The sequence below is a fragment of the Callionymus lyra genome, chromosome 2, assembly GCF_982586985.1.
Source record: "Callionymus lyra chromosome 2, fCalLyr1.hap1.1, whole genome shotgun sequence".
Classification (NCBI taxonomy): domain Eukaryota; kingdom Metazoa; phylum Chordata; class Actinopteri; order Syngnathiformes; family Callionymidae; genus Callionymus; species Callionymus lyra.
Genome location: NC_141819.1, coordinates 21,281,126 through 21,303,834, shown reverse-complemented (window position 1 = coordinate 21,303,834; position 22,709 = coordinate 21,281,126). Strand labels below are relative to the sequence as shown.

At 39.7% G+C, this 22,709-nt stretch overlaps 1 protein-coding gene across 1 annotated transcript; it reads right to left on the bottom strand.

The window, feature by feature from the left end:
- Positions 1–2,661: 2,661 nt before the first annotated feature.
- Positions 2,662–21,080, bottom strand: cdc42ep4b (CDC42 effector protein (Rho GTPase binding) 4b). The gene is made up of 2 exons (XM_087784057.1): positions 20,920–21,080; positions 2,662–5,717 (listed from the first exon to the last, which is right to left on the bottom strand). Exon 2 carries the CDS (start codon positions 5,582–5,584, stop codon positions 4,577–4,579), a length of 1,008 nt encoding a protein of 335 aa, XP_087640183.1. The 5' UTR covers positions 5,585–5,717; positions 20,920–21,080; the 3' UTR covers positions 2,662–4,576.
- Between the last annotated feature and the right edge of the window lie 1,629 nt (positions 21,081–22,709).

Below are 22,709 nucleotides of genomic sequence, written 5' to 3'. Positions count from 1 at the left end.
TTGAGGCTCTGAGGCCGAACTGACATTAGAACGATGTGACTCCCAGAAACTCCTGTAAGTGGCGTGAGTGAGAGAGAGAATGATTGTTGGATTTCAAACTGTGGGAGTTGAGTAAAATACTCTTCTTCCTGTTGCTGGTCACTCTGGGACTCTGGGATCGGATCTTCCCAGAAGCCTGAAGGTGTTAGCTTGATGAGATTGTAACATCTGACATCTTCATACTCTTGTGTTGTCAATGAGCTGGTTTTCATGTTGAGGTTTTGTGGGTTCATTGTTGGTCTAAAATGGAGGTGCATTTTGGGGAAGTGAAAATACTTCCTCCCAGTGGTCAAGCATCCTGACAAGTTCGACCTCAACCAAGTTCCTCTCGAGCATCAAGTGCAACATTAATGTTTGTATCCTTGATCTTCTTCTTTCACTCACTACTGAGGGTTGTCACAGCGATACACCTGCGAATCCGAAGCTTTACTTTACTATCTATTCTTAAAGACCGGAGATGTTTCTTCTCTCCATTCTGACTTCACTCGTGAACATGATCCACCTTGACTGGGAAGCTCATGGACTGGTTGTGCAGACCTCCATGAATCCTCCAGGACCAAGAGCTGCTTGACTCTTCCCAGACTAGAATGAAAACTCCTCATGAACCCTTGGTTTAACAGTATTCCTAACGAAGGTCGGAACACTTCCCATCAAAAAAAACGAGTGTCCAATATCAGTCTTTTGTTGCAGAGCAAATAATCTTTTTAACTACCTCTGAAAACTCCTTCCATTAGTTTCTAGAATCCAAGGGTGGAGAAGTCTTTTTTTCCGACCTTCCAACAGCATCTCTTGTCAAGACCATCTACAGTTTAGACTCCTGGGTCTAGTAAAATACGAACTTCATGTTTCAATATAACCACAAGCTTATAAAGAAATCCAGACTTGGTTCATGCATTTTTCAGCCTCTGTACACACAGGAATGAGAATGAAATTGGAATCATATTTTGTGCTCCTTTAATTCAATTATTGTGACTTTTATAGCTTGAGTCTAACATCTGATTTGTTTTAGTTTTTAATGGTCGAAACCTCAGATATTCAAGGGTTGTTTGTTTTTTTTGGTCCAAACATAAACACCAGAAGGGAAAAGGAGGATGCAGATGATGAAGCCGTGAAACATCCGTTCATTCCATTTTCCTTCTGCTCTCAAATCCTCCGACTCCTAAGGTGGACACGCCCGAGATTTTCCCATAAATATTCTGGATATCTCGGGTCTCCTCCTGTCACACCGTCCTCCTGAGGAAGGAAGTCCCACCCCCCCCTCCCCTCCCTGCACCTAGTAAGAGGTTAAATCCCGGAGGAGGGAGTCGTCTTGGACCCGGGAGTGACGGCAGGAAACACAGAAAAGCCAATTTGGAGCAGACAGGAAGTGGAATGTCAGTGCGATGTGGAGCTCGCTGACCTCGGATTTGGTCCAAACAGAGAAAGTCTTATCGCTCCACATGCCTGTGAGCGAACAAGGTCTTGATCTTTAGTGTTCCAGAGGATCCTATGAAACATACAGTACAGTGTTCAACGCAACACAGTTGTACTGTTGTATGTAATCACCATACAAGACTGAATCATGGCAGTAAATCTTCTCTAAATTAGATTACAGTTTCGGATCGTGACATGATGAAAAGTTGGATTACAGGACAACTGCCCTGCGCAGACTAAGCAAAACTCGTGTCCAACGTTGTGTTTGAAAATGATGTAATTATGCCTTAAAAAACGACCACATGCTGAGATGTAACCTTAAATAAAATGCTGCCACGTTACACATTTAAAAGAGGAATGTTGAGTTGAAGTAGACATCTAAATAAGTGAATAGAAACAATGGTAATAATAATAGTAATGATTCGTTTTATCTTCTTCTTTCTGAAAGATTTGAGACCAGCAGCTACTTTTCTAATAGCGCTCTCTGGTGGACGGAAATGTGTAAACGTAACCGTCAAAAACATTGTAAATGTATGTAAATGTATCTTTTCTCAGTTTACTTGCAATTGAATGTCTATTTCAGATTATCTTATCGAAACATTTTCAATGAAATGAGGACTTTTTTAAATTTCTAATTATTAATATTTAACTCAACTCATAATACATTACCATTTAAATATACTTTTTTTTTCCAATTTCTTTTTTTTTTTTCAAACGTATTAATCAAAGTTTCATTTTAACTTAATTTATTATTTCGGGGATTAAACGGAAAAACAGGATGGATTACAACACAGGCAGTAAAAATTCAAATTATGGCGGGGTTTTTTTCCCGGTTGATAGCTGGTGTAACACATTCATTGGACGAAAGGGGGCAGTAAACCCTCAGGAAAAAAGGGTCTTAACTTTTTTGTCTTATTTTTCTCAGGATTCGATAGTTTTGTTGTTATTAAAAGGTCGCAGCGAGACACCCACCAACTCCTACTGTTTTACCATCGATTTATATGGATATCGATGAATTCATGATCTTCGTTTAAACCCCAGTTGGAAAAAAAAACAAAAGGTTAATAAAATTCAATATTTAGTCTTTAAAGTTTCAAACACATTCATTTGTAATCCCTACTTTTGTTTCACATTTAGCATCTGCTTGATTTTGGATCGGAAGTCCAGACTTGATATTGAATATTAAAGAATAACGCCACACGTTTATTAACACCATTTTCTCTTTTTATTTGAAAAATAAAGCCGTTATTCAAAGGACTGTGGAAAAAGGTGAATATATTAATGTTAAACAAAAAAGAGAAAAGTAGAACGGACAAAAAAAAAAAGAAAATAAGTCAGGAAAGAGTTGGCAGTTATTTTTCTGGAGCTGCTGCCAACACCAGAAGTGACAGTTTAAAGTTTAAACAAACCTTGCGGCAAAGTCGGTTTATACGAGGTTGAGGTAAAGTTTTCCCCAATAAGTGTTTTATTTTGTTTTGGAGAAGCCACAGTTGCCTGTGTGTGTGTTGAAGGACAGTGAGCATACGTTACTAAACAGTGAGTTTTTGTCTCTTGATTTGCACACATCAAAGTTTCAACAACAAAAAAACCCTGAACATCATAATCACATTTCACTTTTTCCTGCTTTTCTCTAACCTGCTGTTCCTTCCAAATACTTGTTGGTCCAAATCATCAGCACGCTCATGCTTGTCGTCTTTTATCAACACGATGCCGTCTTCTTTAAATCACACGCAGACATTGTTAAGTACGTTGGCATCCACTTTCAACAAGAGGGATTCTGACGTCATCTCATCGATTGACGTTAAGGCAAAAAGGATTAAGACTCATTGGCATTACTGGTAAGGAACACGCGTTTACATCATCTCAACGTGTCGACGCCCACACTGTGGAAAATAAAACAACTTGTGGTGGGAACATTAAAAAAGAAAAAAAATAAAAAAAAATGGTGTGATTTATACACTTGAAAAATCCAATAATATGTGTATTTTCCCCAAAGTATTCTAAATGAAATAATCAGTTAAGACTAAGTAGTGCACCTTGTCGCTGTTTTCCATCCCTTTGAGACATTTTACGAAATATACCGTTTGTGATTACAATGTTTCCTCGATATGAAAACTGCTTATAAACAACATTTATAGCAAATAATGGCAAAAATGTACAAACCTGCAAAACTGCAGCGTAAAGTGTTTTCAACCACCGTTAGGTTAGTGTAAGACTGTCCAAAACATCTTTTAACATTAATAGCCGGAGTTAGCAGAGTTATTGTCAAGAAAACATGTAGAATCTACATATCATTTCTTAAACTAAACCTTATGATATTTTCCTTATCTTTGATAAACCTTATTTGTCCTACGTTATGGAAATTTGGGATTATCATCATCATTTATAGTGTATGAACCAATGAAGCTTTACTTCTACCAGATATTTAAATCTACGGAAATTCAAGAAAACAAAGCTGCATTTTTTTCTTCACGCCTATAGCTTCCTCATAATATGGTTAAATTCTTTATTAAGTCATTTGAATCCAAATTTGCCATCTAAAAACCCAATTCTAGCAGCTATGCTAGTTGGTAAACTAGTTAACCTTTCGCTCCTCCTTTAGCTTCTGACTCAATAACAACTGTTGAAAAACTCTTCAACATATTTTACGTCAGTAATATGAACGTATAAATCAAAAAATTCCCCCCGAGAATGGATTTGGATTGACCACCATGATCAACGGCATCACGGTGTCGCTGTATAACCACCTACAGAAAGCTTAGATGTTTACCCCACCAACAAAAGAAAGAACAAACAAAGAAAGTTATATACAAAAAAATAGTCAACCTCCATTTACAGCCTGAAGGTACAATTAACTTCTATGAAGTGTCCATTGACTACTGAAGCTCTGTGATCTCTCCCATGAGAAGTTCGCCGTCTTGTCTTCCCCATAGTCATGAGCATGAAATCATCCACAGCTAATATGATTCTTGTGAAAAACAGATGATTCTGTGACTAGACCATGCTAGTTTGAAGTGTAGAAACTTTAAACAAAAAAAAAAAGGCCTAAATGGTTTCACGTCTAGCTAGTGAGCATCATGGACCACTACCGGCCTCCCCTAGTCCTTCAAGGATTTCCTACCAATCAAACTCTGATCTCGTCGTCGTCGTCCATGAAGGTGAAATCTCTGTCTTCCTCACCACGCGGCGAGCTGTACTTGGCACTGTCCGTGTCGCCGTCGTGGTGGTTGTAGTGAGCTTTGTCTTCTGTGGCGGAGCCAGAGCTGGACACGGAGTAGCTATCTAGGTGGTGGTGGTGGTTGTTCCGGGTACGCAGCTCTGGAGTGTAAGGATCCACAATGGTATTCTGCTGATACGCTGAGCGAGGTGGTCTCACGGGGGCCAGCACCTCCTCCTCGTCATCATCATCATCAATGTGAGGAATATGCGATGGAGAGCCTTGTCCCTCGCTACCTTTGCCCTCCTCGTAGCCAAGGTCATCTTCCTCAGAGCCTTTCTTCTCCATGACGCTCAAGATGTCTCCAAGCATTGATGGTCCCAAATCGATGTGAAAGGACATCATGGATTCAGCATGCTTCATTCCACCGGACCTGGGCATGGACGGGGGCAGGTCGGTGAGCTCTCCAAAGTTCCGCTCGTCAAATTCAGAATCCAGAGAGGCTATGGCCGCCGCCCCGTTAACCGGCTTGGGGTCGATCTCCACGATCTTCTTCATTGGACTTGAAGATACACTCTTCAGCATTCTGTTGCTTCTGTTAGTCTCCTCCTCGTTGAGATAGGGTAAGGATATCGCCGTCTTCACAAAGTTAGCAGACCCACCAGACGTCGCCGTGTTGTAGTCGTACTTATCTCCCCGGTTGACGGACTGAGACCGTTTGCTGCTCCTGAAGGTGCGAGACAGGAGTCCGGGTTTGGGGCCAGGCGAGCTTTGCTTGATCTCCGGCTCTCTCGGGGGCTCCCCCGATCTCGTGCTTAGGAAGGACGTGTCTCCGAAGGCGTCGCCTCCACGCCCGACGTGCATGGTGTGACGAAAGTCTCCCAACGGAGCGCTGATCATCTCAGCGGTAAGGTCCACGCGGGACCGTCGCTTCGACTGGTTGGAGTTGTGCACCAACTGCTTGAGGATGGGCATGATGGCGGCGGGAGAATCCACAAGAGGTAGGTCTTGAGTCACTTCTTCTAGTAATCTCACGAGGATTGGTCAGAGCACACACAATCCCAGGGGCTCAATGAGAGTAGGCATGATGTTCCATCAGAAGATCAACCTAGAAGGAGAAACGAAGATGTTAATACCATTTAAACCATCAGGAACATGGTTAATTCAATGACTCAGAATAGTAGGAAGGCTGAACTAGTACTTAATGAGAACATATTCAAATTATTAGGGAATATGGATGTGAATCTTTGGGGGAAATTACCCCAAATTGGTAGAGAAAGTATTGGTTTTGCCTGAGGTGGTAGTTTTGCTGCCTTCCACCTCTGGGTGGTGCATCGAGAGCTGCAGTTTAAGCTCTCAAGACGAGACAAACACTCCAGGAGTTATGGATATACGACACGTAAAACCCTATCCGAGGGGACAGGATTGTCCAAAAAAAAAGAAAAGCCGAATGGTAAATGGAGGAGTATCTAATTGTCATGGACAAGACGAAAAATGCTAAAAAGGCTTTCCTCTAGACTGTTGCTCATTAGGAAAATTGGTCTCAAAGCGGTGACTCAGAGCCAGAAACTACAGAAACGTCTGTCCGGGACTTACGTAACCATGAAGAGAAGCTTCTCTGTACAAAGTTCCCTTGAATCAAAACACTTCTATAATAACCTGCAGGAACTAAGACTCCTTTCTTTTTGTAGATTTGGGTTGGTTTTTTTTTTTCTTTCTATTTTTCTTCTTTTCCCTCTCAAGTGTCTACTATCACCACTGAGCTTCATCCCCATCTAGGCCTCTGTTGCATAACCAGCAGAGATACCGGATACTTGGGAGCTGCTGGAGTAAAAAGAACGAGGGGGAAAAAACCTTAATGTTGGATCGAACTGCAGCAAAACTACAGATGTGTTTTATCGCTCTGCGAGAGAAAAACTATTTCTTTGTTATTCCTTCCCATTTCCTAAATTGTTTGTGTATCCCTGAGGACACGTTTGGGCAACTACAGCAATATTTCGTCCTGTCTGCAGCTGCTACAAGTGAATTTGTAGAAAGCGAAAACAAGTTGAAATCAAAGGTGCAGGGCACTGTCAGAAAACTAAGATGAGTAATTTTCACATGGCTTACTGACTGTCGTGTCTATTGTAAAATATAGAAAAAAAAATACAGGAATCCGCTTCGTAATACAAAGGAGGGAATATTTAAGAATTTTACATGAGATTCATTATGAATAAAAAGACACATGTAAGGAGAATTAACTGCTCATATAAAGTTCATTATTTAGAGAGAACTAAATTAAATGAAAATTAAAACTCTCTACAAGGAAAAGAGGTATAAAGGAAACAATAAGACGGACAGTTTTTAAGCATTACAGTACAATATTGTGGAAAAACGGCGCGTGTGTTGGTACAGTTTAACATGTGTTGCCGACAGCAACAAGGGGTCAATTGTCATGTCCACACTGACTAAGTCATTCTCCGTGTGTCCACACTAAAGCCCACACTTTAACACAAAAATGTTTTTTACTGGACAGTGTTTCACTGAAACATCAAGCATGAAGTATTAGCATCTGTAACTAGAGCCCATTGAGAGGGCAAGGCATGCTGGGTGCTAGAGATGGTTAAGAAGGCGAATACATTTGAGGGATAAAACAGATTATAAATGGTAATACAGACCGATGGGTCAAACCAGATTGAGCTGTACCGTGAAGCATGACTATAGGTGAGCAGTGGGGTTGATCCCTATCCACTCAACCAGGGGTCCCCAACCTTTTTATGCCCCTAGGGAGCGTTGAAATATAGGCATTAATGGAGCCGCCTTCGAGGTGTGGAACATAAAAGCAATAGAAATAAGGCAGGGATGTCAGGGTGGTTTTCTCGGCAACAAAAAAAAGGTCCCATTTGTATTTTGACCATTTTCATTAGATTAATGGAGATTATGGAGAAAATATGTCCTTTAAGATAAAACCCATTTCAGACTATAATTATCAATATAACTATTTTATCATTTGTTTTATACAACGCCTCACAGACCAATACTAGGTTCTGCCCCACGTGGTTTTGGCACTCAACCAATAATAAAGTATAATAAAGCATGACAAGCTAATACCTTATGAAGCTAGCTTCCCTATTTTAATACCTAATATAGATCTTCTTTTACTGTAAATATTTATTATATTTCTTCTTGAAGTATCCGAGTCAGCTATTTAGACCGTTAAGATTAAATTGTAAGTGAAGTGGAAATAAAGGATTGGAAAGTTTGAATTTTAATTGTAGATATATCATCAACTAAAAAGATAATAACTAGTTGCGTACCAAAGTACATGGGTGTCAAGATGAAACCAATACATTCTGTTTTTTAAAGGTTCCTATTAAACGTGTGATTAAATCCTCATTAGCGCGGTGGATTATAGCTTATTAGGGGCTCACACTCTTGAAAGGAATCGAGAGGAGCCAATTATTATTACAGTCACAAAAGACTGTTGAATGTGCCACTGAAATGACACATGGCCTCTCCCGCTGTATGGAGTTTTTGTGTTTCACTATAGCAACCACACGGCAGAGCAAGAGCCGCCGAGCGAGCTTCCTGCGCCTGAGCCCGGCCGGACGGATTTCATCCCCTACATGGAGAGATCAACTCTTTCAGATGGATCCACCCTTCCTGGCGGCCACACGGGGGGCGAGAGGACAATCGGAACACAGCGGAGGCAGGAATGCTTTTGATGAGGCTCGGTAGGACTTCACGAATAAAAAAAAAAAAACGTCAGTAAGGCGCTCGGGTATCAAAAGGTGCAAAGGTTCACACCTTTGCTCATTCGGGGGAAACGGCCCGTCGTATATATCCGTGGTGGGATACCCCTCTCTGTTTGGTGAGAGACGGTCGGCCCTCCATCATCGAGGGCCCATTATAGTGAGCATGACAAAAGATGAAGCGGATCCTGCCGGCAGCGCTGTCATGTCCAGATCTCGGCTTTCTCCGTCGCTTCAAGAGATACGGGATGAAGGATGGCGACTGTAAAAGGATTGTGTTTCAAAATAACATTCCTGAGACGCTATTTGTGTCTTTTGATATTCGGACCTGATGTCACCACGCGAACCAAAACATGCGCAACCTCCTATCAATACGACTCGGAAGAAAGAAGTTAGGACTGCCACATGTCTTCTAGGGGCCGTGGATATGTGTCTCTTAGACGACTGTAATTATCAAAAGGACAAAAGCAGGCTGATCTCCAAAAGAATATTTCATATGACAGCCTGTCTCTGCCAACTATTGCTGAGGGGGGTTTAAAGTTGAGAGAGAACCTTTGAAGGTGCTGGGGCGAGCAGGAAATCCAAATACAGATGAAAACGTAGGAGTCCCCAAGACTTTTTATATCTTTGAAGAACACAATTGAGCCATTCGATTGGATGCGTCTCATTCAGACATGTCAGCTTTATCCTGTGTATTCAAGTTATGCCATAAATATGTGTGCTGTTGCAATGTTTTATGTTCTTTTTCATGGTCACATTTTTCACCAACAACTCATCTTGTAGTGAGTGGTCCAGGTCTTATGGCAATTTGTTCTCCGTTTTGGTCTTTGTCTCCATGTTCTCGCCTCAGTCACAAAGATCTATGGTGTTGTCTCAGTCGTCAGTGGTCTCCGCCTTGACCATAATTATTTTTTCCTCTTGATTGTATAATAATATCATGATATTGACGTCAAAAACCTTTTTTATTGGACAAAGAAACACCAGACTAAACTTCGACTAAATGCCTCTTTGTTCATCTGTCCAAAAACACACATTTTTAAAACAACACTTTCACTTCATTTCAATAAGAAAATCCATTTACAGAATAAAACAAATAAAAAACAATTATATAAATATAAAATTTAACTTTTTTTTTACACTTAAAAAAGACAAAGACTAAATCTAAAATTAGAGCAACACTGGTGTGTAGACTTGGTTTCAGTCTCCATCAGAAAGTCTTGAAAAGTCATTCTTGGTCCTGGTTTCGACCGTGTTAGAAGTGTTTCTGTCTGAGCTGAGGCGGTCTTGGCTACAAGTCTTAACCTTCAAGTCGATCTTAAATCCCATCTCTACAAAGGATTAAAGGCGCCTAAGAGGACGGCTGCCTCTTCCAGTAGCTCCACAGCAATTTCTATAATTTTCTGTTTTTTATTAATTTTTAAACAATTTCCCAAAGGAGACCTCCTGAGGGATCAATAAAGTTTTACCTTACCTTACCTTACATTCCTCCTCATATGTTGTGGAGAAAAAAATCAGCTTCTGACAAGTCGTAACCCAGAAGTAATTATGCTTGTGTTATAGAAAAATATGAGCTCCTTTATATCTGATCCTGCAGTTATGGTTCATGCCAGAGCTGCTGCCTTTATGTAATCGAGCACTTGGAGCCGCACATGACACCGGCACAAACGGAGACGAGTGCAGCAATGAATGATTCAGCGTGTTTAATGTCATCTGCAGAGTCGAGAGGGCTGCATGTTGAATGGCATCACAACAAGAATCGTCCTTACAAGTCCCATTCTTGTCCTCGCCTTGATCACAGACACCAAGACCACTTCCAATGGTTTGGGGCAGCAAATAGAAAGAAAAAAAGACTCTTGGCTGCTCAACTGATCGCAGCATGACTTCTGTCAAATTAAACCAGCGGGGGTTCCATGATTGCAGCGGCTCCAGGTTTTATTTTTGTCCACAGTTTAATTTTTCACGAGTGCAAATCATTTATTCACGATGCAGAGAATTCTGGGCGATGTCTGAGCAACGGCATTCCAATATGAAGCTACAGACATGAATTTGTAGGAACTCTTTTTTTCAAAGGAGATTCCCACATGAGCAGATATTTAGTCATGGAAATTCCTAAAACTCATCATGATGAATGTGAAGCAACAAGAAGCAGACGTTTCTACTACACAGACACTAAGGCCAACGTAAGGGTGTTTTATTGCGTATTCTGTTCAACTGTTTTTACCCAATATGAAAGCAAAAATGTACACATGTATAATAAAATAATCTCTAAAAGACATACTATATTTTATCACTATAAGGAAATGAAAAGCCTTTAAATTTCTCAAAAAACGACAGTGCGCCTTATAATCCAGAGCGCCTTATATATGAACATTACCTGGTGGGTGACTTGTTTACAAACACTTTCATGACACTGCTCCGACACGCCGTGGGCGGGAATACGTCATTGTGTCATAACGTGGTGGGATTAACGACACACGACACATCATAGTGGACGTCTATGGAGTAAGATTACTGCCACCATTTTGAGCGAGTGTGTCTTGGTTGTAATTTTTTTGCGCAAAATCACTCAGCTGCGCGCTCAACCAGTCATACACGTGTTTTAAACATGTCAAACACGCCCGCTCTAGCCGTCATACACGCGATCAACTTCTCTGCTGCTCGCTCAACATTTGTCTGCTCACAACACCAGTCTAGCGCGCTGCTGATTGAAGCCTTTTAAACATCATTTGAACGTCGTTACCATGGGAGTGAACGGAGTTGTCAGAACTCTTAATAAAGTTTGACTTTATCTGACTGTTTTGTTGACATTCCCTTTAGCACAGCTTTATCTAGTGGATGCATAACGAAACCCCAGTCAAACATCGGACTGTATATTTTATTCTATGCTCCTTATAATCCGGTGCGCGTAATCGTGCAGAAAATACGGTACTGTAAAATCTAAAGCGCACCTGAACATAAACTACAGGTTTTTGAATATAAATCAAAACTATTTTCTTTTGCAGTACATAATCGTTTCCCAATGTCTGTCACACTTTTGCATTTACTGCTAGAGTAGCCTCTGGTGGCAGTCGGTCACTAAAAATCTATAAATTGCATTGGAACAAAGAAGCGGCATATAGTCCGAAAATTTGAGTATTTCTTATAAAAATGAAAAAAAAAAGATCTAACTGGTTGTTAATTTAATGCCAAACTAGTGACCAGCAAAAACACGCTAAACACATGAAGTCATTAGGGAGCAAGGAGGATCTGAATACTGTTTTTTTTTAAGATAATCTGTGTATTTAGTTTAAGAAAGCAGCAACATCACACAATTAGAGAATCAAGCAGATCCACTGGCAGACTTCGTAATAGCGATGGCTTGATGATGAAATGTATAGTGTGATTATTTCAATAGGTGGTGCAATCAGTTTTAAAGTAATGTAAGACTAGACTATTTTAATCTTTGTGTAATTTGCTTTAATCTATGTTCTTTATATTTGCACTTTGGCATCCCTTGCACTTTGCTGTTTTTATTGCACTTTATTGTTTTTATTGCACTTTGTTCCTGTTTTTATGAAACTATCATCTGCTGGGAACTGGAAATCCAATTTCCCAAAGGAGATTTCCAGAGGGATTAATAAAGTGTATCCATCCATACATCCATCTATTAAGAATTAAATTAGTGGTTCAAAGCCAAAGACTGTAGAAAAATGAGGACACTATATCATGAAACCTCATGAACCCATGACTTCTCAGCCTCATATACAAAACAAAGATGTAACAAAATATACCAGCAAATTCAAACTAGAGGGACATTCTCAGACAGGGTTAAAAGAACAAGATGAAAAAATGTTTCGTGGAATTGACCCTCCCAAAAACACACCTCTCCCGAAGAGAATGACGACAAATCTAACTTTAATTATCAGGTTCAACGTCTAACAAAGAATCCTCACCCTCCATCCATCCTGACTTTACAAAAAGTCTCACCAAACTTGAACTAGCGACGAGTCTTGTCATTCAAATGAAAACACCAGTCATCTATGACACGGTCGCCACATTATCAATGGGGGCTGCATTATAATGGGAGGGGGTCTTCAATGCCGACAAAGCAGATCAACAAACCTAATTTATCCTGACAGGACAGAGTGTTCCAAGACTCTGCATCAGATTCCCACGACAGGGGGAGGGACGAGAACAATATAAAACATTGTGTCTTGCTTTTGGAGGGAAACAAGTCAAATCATATCACAAACCGTTTTAACCAGGCGACACGTCACAACATCATTAGTGGTTGATAATTTTAAATATGTCAAGGGGGTTGAGACACAAGTTTTTTAATAACAATATTGAATGTCTTATTGAAACACAATGTAAACAAAAAAGGGTTTAAATGTTGTCAGTGCGTAAGTGTGACAAACTAAACACAGGCGTGATTCACAAAACATACCGATGACTAATGGAAAGTAACCATGAAGTTGTTAATGAGTTCGCAACATGACAGCTTCCGCATCTCTCACAGCGTGTACCTGTGACACAATGCTTAGCATATTTCAACAATTCAACTCGGCTTCCATCCGACTCATCTGTGGCGTAATGAGTAACCCGTTCCTCTGGTTCTACTTCATATCCAGTCACATAGCTCAGAGGCGAAAGCCTGGGCGACAATCTGTTCATCTGAGATGGAAACAACAGTTGTTGAAAACAGACAAACACACTGTCTAAGGTGGGGGCGACACTGGTTTAAACAGGTGAGCTAACTGCCATTGTGAACCGCTGTGTTCTCAGGTAAACACCCGTTGGTTTCTTTTAAGAATCCACGATCTAATGTATTGGCTGTTGGCTTAAAGAAAATAAAAACTTGGCAAAAGATCACAGAAGAAAAATACATCTAGATATTCCTGTTTGAATAAAAAGAGTGGATAACCCTGTGGCCTTAAACAGATTATAACATTTGTCTTTGTTTTCCTTATCCGACATACAGAATTCATACCATTTTTTCTGACAAATGGACTGAATCTTCACATATAACCGTTGAAAGATTTAAAGGGTTAGTTCAACCAAAATTTCAAACTTCACTTTCTGCTCACCCTCATGTCAAATAAGGGTTGGGATTTTTTCAGAGTAATCCATTCATTGCATGTCATTTTGGACGACAGGGACAAAGAATAGTGAACAATGTTTCTCAACCCTCATACGGACATTTCTTCACGTTACTGACATTAGAATCGTGGGTGAACCATCAATTTAAATGCTAATGTTAGGAGAAGACCCTCAGTAATGATAACGCTAAAGAATATATATCAGGTGGAGAGAGAGCAGAGCTAAAAGATAAGGCTTTCAATCCATGTTCCTTTCGCTGAACGATGATTAACCAGAATCACTCTTTTTTCTTATTGCAACAAGTTAATAGCTCAAAAACACGTCAAGAAAATGGTTTCCTCGGCTGCCTTCTATTGAAGTCAAAGGGAAAATAGATGGAAAGAATTAAAACAATATGATTAAAAAACTGAAGATGTATGTTGTATATAGAATGTATATAGTCTGTATTAGAGGGGGAGAATTTATCGTTTATAACAATGAAGGTGATGTTCCACACAGTAACTAAAGCTTTGAAGTATCCGTTTTCCATTTAATTTTTTTTTAAAAACATTCCAGTGATGATTTGATGTTTAAAATATGAGCCAATGTGAAAATACAAAGTAGAAACACATACCCTTAAAACAGGCTGAGTAAACCAACCATCCGTCTTTTGTGCATTTGTGTGCAAACTGAACCGAGTCTGCCTCCAGGGCGTCAATGCCGCACAAGCAGAAACAAACCACACGAGGATTAAGAGAAACATGTTCAATGTGGGCAAATAAAGGCTGCATGCCCGGACGGGTCCTACTCGCTGTTTGACTAGAGCTAAGGGCAGCAAACACCACTTCTCCGTCCATCAAAGAAATGCAAGCCACCCACTGCCTAATCTCACAACCTTTCCTTTCTCTGTAGCACACCTTCCTTTCCTTCGTGATTTGCACATGTTGTTTTGACCTCAGATTCCTCCTGCTCAGTAAAACAGCGCCGACTTCAGAACAGTTTCTCTGTGTTTCCAGTCAAGCTGGCCTTTTATGAAGCTGTTAGAATGCATGACTGGCCAAAGTGTTGGGTGGGCTGCCATGCTAGCGTTCAGCCCACTAGGGTTCACTGAAACAATTGGACGGATAATGAACTTTAAATTTGATGATGATTAAAGTGATAGTTCACCGAAGTTGCAATGTGTTTCAATGGTGAAAAACTTCAAGATGGAACTGACACTGACAACTTCCTGCTAGCTACAAACAAGCAACAAAATATATATTTATTTAGGATTTTCTCCAGAACAATTCCTCTCGTCGAGGCTTCAATACAAAATGGACATTACAGATGAGCATTATGGAGGTATTTGGATGTTTTTAAGACAAAAGATAAACACGATGACAATTGGCCGCCCTTCGTGGACATATTTTTGCCTATAACTTCAAAAAGTGACAGATTACTCTGAAATAATCCCAACCTTGAGTTGGAATTAAGATGGGTAGAAAAGAAGTTTGAATTTTGGGTGATCTATCACTTTAAATCCAATATTATTCAATGATTAAATAAAAAATTGCTTTATGTAAACCACATTTAGTCCCCTTTTAATTGTCAACTATACAACATTATACATTAGATTACAAGTTAGAGTTATCATCCCAAAAGTAGAATCAACTTTCCCTTGATTTTCTCCCACAGTAAAAGGTTAAGTGACAACAATAGTTTCTCTTTTCCAGGACAAAAGCAACTCTTAACTTACCACGGCTGCCTGAGAAAATCTCATATCTGAAAATACACTGTTTACCTTAATATGAAAAATGAGTTGTAGGGTTGATCAATGTAATTTATCTTTGCACATTCATAGTTTCTCCACATTCCAGTTTCAACAACCGTAAAATTGAAATCTCAAAGCATTCCAACAGTCGCCAAACTGAGTCTTATGGGACATGTACCGCGAACATTTGTCTCTCTCGCTGCATAACTGTTGACTTGCCAGTTAACATGTAATTAATCACTCAAATCCTCCTCACCCACGAGTGAAGTTTGCTCACCACAGGGCAGGAGGAGCACGAGCCAAGTGGTTTGCACCACCATCCAAAAGCTTCTGGAAAACAACACGAAGATACCCCATGGAGAACTGAACTAGATAAGCCGGTCCAAATGATCCGTTTTCATCGCGGACGTCTTCTCTTTAGGTTGTGAAAAGTTAATCCACATTAAGACGTCGTAAAAAAAAAGAAGAAGAAAATAACCGACTCCATATAGAGCCGAGCCGCTAGATGACAAACATCGGTTTGAGAATAGGTCTCTTTACAGCATGGTGGCGAGATAAGTGGCCGTTTTTCTTTGTTCTGTGTCAACATCTTAACACCTACTGGTCTTTTTTTTATCAGCGGCCTCCCCGCTGAGGCCAAAAACATAAACCTCAGCCACAGAAATCCAACTGACTCCATAAGTTAATAAACCCTTGGCAGGGGTCACTTGAATTACAGCAAACAAAATACACTTCAGAACGACAGCTATTAAAATACTGGTAGATCAAATGCATATTTTATGAATCTCTCTTGGCAAATGATTAAAAATATTTTGTGAGTGACTGCATCAGTAGATCTTGGATGGCCCCTGAAACTCAAAACCAGGTCATAGCTGAAGCAAAAATGTTCTTTGTCATAAGTCTTTGGTACTCCAAGTATCAGCATAAAGTCACATGATTTCCTGTCATTTCAGGTTCTGATAATCTCTTAGTTAGTTGTTGTTATCCACGGAAGAAGTTTAAAGTCCATCAACCGTCGACAGTACGAAGGGTCAAGGGTCATCTGGGAAAAGTGGCTTTTGTCACAAACATAAACACACCCTCTTGGCTTCTGAATATCACACACGACTCCAGTGTGATTGTTGAAACAATTTCATACAATACTGTAGACGCCCGAGAACACAAAGAAAAATATGTGACACACAGGAAAGACTAACCTCTGCGACACACCCTGATAATACAAAACACGCAAATAATGCGACAACAGGAACAAAATGCGAGTAGAAGTCAGTCCACATAAACAACAGATTTGAAGTAATTTCATCCAAAATAAAACATATTATCTTCGCAAACTGTAAATCTTTCTTCCAGTAATACACACCGGGTCTTATGACCGAGGGACTGCTCCAGGGTATCCCACTTCCCGAGTGCGATCGTTGTGTTACTGTTGAAATTTCTGTTCTGTAAACATTTCAAATTGGTCGGTTCAACACCCCTTTAGAAAGACCACCTGGTACTGTGACTGCACAGATCTAGGAAACAATGATTGTTCACTGGACTGTAAACCAAATATAACCAGCTGCTCACAAACACGCATCTGTGCTCTCAAGAACTGGTCACATGAGGGTTTTAAACAAACACGCTTCGGCGGCGAGAACGCCTCATTTTGGACAGACATACTAAGTTGTCATAACTCGGGAGTTAATGCTGCACTAACTGTGGATGTTCGGCACAGTGAGCCAATAATCTTGAATGTTTTCGAATCATTAACTTCTAATGTTAGTGAAATTAAAGAGTATCTCGCTGGAAAAATACAGCAGCAGATGGTGGTTCGATAGAAGTCACATAGTTGTGTAGTTAATCTTGTTTAACGTTGTTAAACTGGGTCACTTCTTAAATATTTAACCACAAGGATGTCTGTCTCCATAAAAACGATTATAAAGACGGATACAAAAAGTTAGGCATTTGCTGTTCATTCTTTTGAATAGACGTACATGCTTGTATTACCACCATCTGCACGCTCAATGTAAAGTGCATAAAAGTTGTAAGAGAAGTTAAGTCAACACAAGCCATTAAATCGACCTGTTTTTAAAACCACTGAACACTGACAAGATGTAGTAACTTGCTCAATGGAATGAATATTGAGGAAATTAAAAACGTATACTCTAGACAGACAGCTGAGGTTTCTCTTTGGAATTACATCACCTAAGTAATCCTTTCCTGTTCAACTGGTTAGTTGAATAACTACTGAAACAAACACACACCATAATGACCTAACAGTTAGCTGAACCAAGATAATTGCCAAAAACATAAATTATCTGATACATTTATATAGTTGGGAAATATCTGTTATATCAAATAATAATTAATAATAAAGTAAATAATACAAATTAATCTTAAATAATTATGTTTTTGCAGGCTGCTACATGACAGATCCCCGCAGTCATTCTTTCAAACAGGTTGGTTCTTGTTATTACCTTTAATTCATTTAATTACTTTTTAATATAGCTTTCATCAATATGTTTGAGAGCCAACAGTAGAGAACATCAGAAGCTCAAAAATAATTCCTTCACCTTGAGGGAATGAATATTCCCAGAAAGTATGATCCTGATGCCAATAGAAACAAGTTGCATACTGACTTATTAAAGCCATTACAAAAGCGATCCATCGTGTTGTGTGGCAGTTTTTTTTGTTACAATCGTGACTTTTGTTGTGCGACAACCCTTCTTTCTGATGTTTCTTGACAACTCAACTGGATGTGATAGATTGAATGCGGTAGCAGTGCCAACATCGCAACAAACCTCTTCATGTTTTCTACCACTAAACACTATTAATAGCTAAAGATGGAGTCTTTAAATACTTGATTTTTGGACAAGAGACCAGACAAACAAGGTGGTTATAGACTTCTGGAATAAACGTACGTATATGCGGATATAGGAAGGATTTAAAAGTTTACGGTAAATTGAGGTGAAAAAAACCCCACCAAGAGCACACTGGCACATCAGCCTCAATCTAAAGAAACACAACCACAAAAAACTCAGCAGGTTTAATTAAACTCTATTCACACTAATAAAACTCCGGATATGAGGTGCTATACAGTTTAACCAACTTCATGGCTGCACATGTGCTAAACCCCCCTTCCCTGGGTTACCATATTCTTTCCAGTCTGGATGACATCAGCCCAGTCAGCCTCGGGCGGGTTGCCAGCTTCCTCACTACGCAGCACACTAAACTGAAACAGCCTTGTTTCTTTGCGAAGCAAAAAGCCAAGTCAGAGATGACTGCAGAGATGACCACCCCCGTCCGCTGCAAGTCATACAATAGGTTGAGATGGGGAGAGATATGTGCCTGGCAGGAGCCTCTCACAAAGAAAGTCAAGTGTGTTTGCGTGAGATAATTCGCAGGCCTAGTCACTGGAGACACAATGAAGGCAGTTTGATGGGGATCGTCCACAAAAACAAGTCCATCTTTCAAAGACACGCTTCAACACTGAGTTGAAAACATACACATGTAGGTCTTAATACAGATGATACGATAAGGTAATGGTTGATTCTAGTTTGGGTCAGATCCCAGTTACATCTGTTAGGCATTAGTACAGATTAATCCTGTTTGAAAAGTGTTTTGATAAGAGATATGAAGTAGCAGTAGCCTGTGACTCTTGTCAAGTAATGTCACTAGTTCCGGACGACTTTACTGACAAAATAATCCGGTAAACTAGTGAAAATGGGTGAAACACAAACTCTATATAAGGCACTTTCTTGTTACAGAGAAACAAATCCAGGGCTCCTTTTGATTCAGCAGTAAAATCTTTGTTTTTTTGTCATATTCTTTCTCTTTATCTGAAGGTTGGTCCTTGAAACTACAGCCGACATTGTATCTGCAAGTTGTGTTATGAACGACGTTAACAAAGTACATATTTGTTAATGTGTATTTTTGTCCAAATAGTTTCATCATTCAAATCCTGACAAAAATATACCAGTTTAATAACAAATTATAGCAGAAATATCCCAAGTTCAAGGACCTTTTATGTGGGCATAAAGTATTTCCCTCATTTGCCACGCAACGTAAGAACATGTATAATATGTGCCTAAATTTGTACCTTTAAACAAAAATACTTCCATTATTCAATTTGAAATCACAGCTGCTGACTCTAGTAAAAGCGTTCTCATTATCGTAGACACTCGTTCTATCACGAGGCCGAGATCCATTTGTCTGGACGGCGTTAACACTTAGTGACCTCTAGTTTGTTCAGTGGGTGCGGTGTGTTTGTTTGTGTGGGGAAAAGGAAGAGGTCACGGGGTCATTAGGCTACCTCCAGGCCCATCCGTCAGCGTGCTGTCCACTTTAACATGACACTTAAACACTCGTCGGCCTGACTGAGACGCTATTACTTCAACTTTATTGCTTTCGTGTGGTTAAAAGCCCAGACAATTAGTGCTTGAAGAACCGCTCCGGACATCTATACGGTTCACGCGGAGACCCATCTTCCAGTCCATCAGGAGGTTTAACGCCACACAGAGTAAACCAACCAGCGAAGCAGGTCGGAGGAATGAAGTGTTGAGCTGCCTTTGGATTCTCAAGCCCAGACTTCAGTGATCCAGCTGCAGAGTATTAGGGTTATATAACTCTCTATGACGGGAACGCTTTTAGATCCATCTGCCTCGCTGATTAAACCATGTCCTGGCCTGGAAAGATTTTATTTTGGGACACACGTCTGCAACTTATGCGGCATTTTCATTCGCAAGTCTTTCTTAAATGACACCATGATAAACCGAAAGGTCATAAAGGATAGAAAGGTAAATAAGCTGATAAACAAACAAGCAAAAGTTAAAGGGCGAAAATGCCATCATTTTTAAAAATCAGTCACATGACGATGATAATTTCGCCAAACACAAATGTGTTTGAGGTATCCCTTGTGTACACCCCCAAAGAAACTGGGGGTGTATGCAGGAAAATGAAGGGTTAACGGTTATGATCAAAATAAGTTATTTCTCTTTGTTCTTGTTCTTATTTTATTTTTGATTTATTTTTGTGAAAAATTGCTGTATTTGGTGTGGCTATTGGAAAAAACAATTTCCCGATCCTGAGGGATCAATAAAGTTCTACCTTACCTTACCTTAAGTGCGAATAGTCATTATCAATATGATGCAATGTCACTGTATTGACCACGACTTTTCCGCTCGCGATGGTATGATTTATGATCCATCGCTCGGCTTTCCAGGGTGTCCTAAAATCCTCTGGTCGGACTGACAACTCTGGTTTGTCCGGATTAAGAGGCGGATGACAAAGTGAGTGTGTGTCATCATTGTCGTCATTGTTGTTGTAACACATCAACACATCAGATCATGTTTTGTAATAACTCAATAATAAGATGTGGCGTAAACAACACAAAAGGTTTTAAGCAAATCCACAATATGACCTATAATTAGTCAAAGCTCAAAGTCAAACAGTGCTGCACAAACATGACTTTTCGTTTGTCTCCCCTGCAGACATGGAGCTGTGAAGTTCACAAGAACTCATGACTATGATGTCAGGAGAGAGTGACACCCGAGGACACCCGAAGACACCCGAACACACTGGGGGGGGGCTTTTGTCGATCCCATGATTGTCCTTCGGCGAATTTAACATTCAAATGAGATGCAGATTCAGGTCAATTTTACGTAGAAAGTTTTCAAAACTAAATTTTTTTTTATACTTACACAAACTGTGGGTCTAATCTATAAAAAAAACGTAAAAATTTCATACAAATCTGTCCAGCACAACAACAACAACAATGCGATTAAAAATAGTACCTCAGTGTCGGCGCCGGTTGATGACGAAGTTGTCGCTTATATTCCACTCAGCTGTGGAGCAACACAACACAAAAGTAATGGTCGTGTCTTAGGTTGGAGGTTTTTCCTTCCACGGGCCGAGCAGCAGAGTTCCTACTTCTTGTTGGTGTGTCTGTAGTTAGTTTGCGTCCACAAAGCTGGTCCTCCTCCCCCGGTGCTGCCTCCGCCCACCCGCCCGGGCCGCCCCGCCCCGCCCCGCCCCGCCCCGAGCCCCGGGTTAAAGGGACACACGCTCGGACCCTGTCAAAGGTGGTCGATCTGTATGGATTCCATAGGAAGCCATTGATATTTAACAAGTCGTGACTGAACCAGCTGTGTTATTAGTGCCTGATAGAGCTGACAATCGATGTGGCCCTCATGAGGTCAGAGTAAATGTTTATAAATGATCATGTATGAATGATTCTGGTGGCGAACAACTTTATCATTTAAGATCATTGTTTGATTTTTTTTTATTTGTCATATTTGTGGGAATATCTTTTGTAAAAGAAACCGTTTAATGTAATACTAAGACAATAATAAAACAACAACTTGTATTATTGAATTGTTATTGATTATTGTATATCACCTTAACTTTTCCTTTGAGTTTTTGTTTTTCTTAAAATAAAATGAATAAAAAATCGAATATTTAATCCAATCACAACTTGAGCTTATTTATAATGTCTTTATTTTATTTCATTTTATTTTTTATCTCGCATCATATTAAACATCCTCTAATTCGCCCTTACTCTCTTTTGTCCTGATGGCCCCTCACAACCGTCACTGTTCAAAATGGGGCCCCTGAGTAAATCTATATATAGATGTTTTTTGTAGGCGGAATGATTGTCAGCTTCAAGGTGCGCTCACTACAAGTTTCTCACTCTCTCAGGGGCCACTTTATTAGAAGAAGAAGGAAGGAATGATAAAGAATTAAATAAGTAAAACAATAAATGATTATAGTAAATATAGATAGTAAAAAAAAATCCTTTTAAAATTGTATTTTGTAATTGTAAATTGTAATTTAATGAGAATTGCATATTTCACACAGTTTACAATTTAAAATAAATCAAACGCGAATACTGTTTATAAATTGTGTAATATTTCATTTGATTTAAATTTAATTTAAAAAAAACAAAATAGGTATAAAGCACTACAAAAAAAAACAATACCCATAAAAAGTACTAATAAATTGAAAAAATAATATAAAATTCCTTTTTCGAACTACAACTTACAAGAGAGAGCGATAGTAAGAATCCAAAAGTAAAAAACAAACTTTTTCGGTCACTGGATCCGTAACTTTTTGAAACCACATCCCATTAATTTATATATAGTACATTTGAGATCACACAGAATCGGCATCTCTGTCTATATTTCAAAAATCCTTGTTCTTCTGAGAACATTTTAGCAAACCTAAATTGAACCTTTCCTCCCTAACGTGTGACCCGCTGCTCGCTGACTTCATCCAACGACCGCGAAGAAACAGGACGTTAAAATGACCTTTAAACCGAAGCTGTGAAGTAACGAGTGTTTGTTTGCTTGTTAACAATCATCTGGTCTACAGGTGAGAACCTCTCCGGTCCCATCTGGCTTTTTTCAAAATCTCCTCTAGGAAAACCACCGGTTGTGTTACTGCTACACAACGGACCAATTAGACAGTTTATTAGTGCAGATTGGTCGGGCGGCCGTCATGCCGGAGCACCAGACTCTGATGGCGAGCTACCCTGAAGAGGGCCCCTCATTCTGCTCCTCGTGCGGCTTTGTCTTACATAATCGAA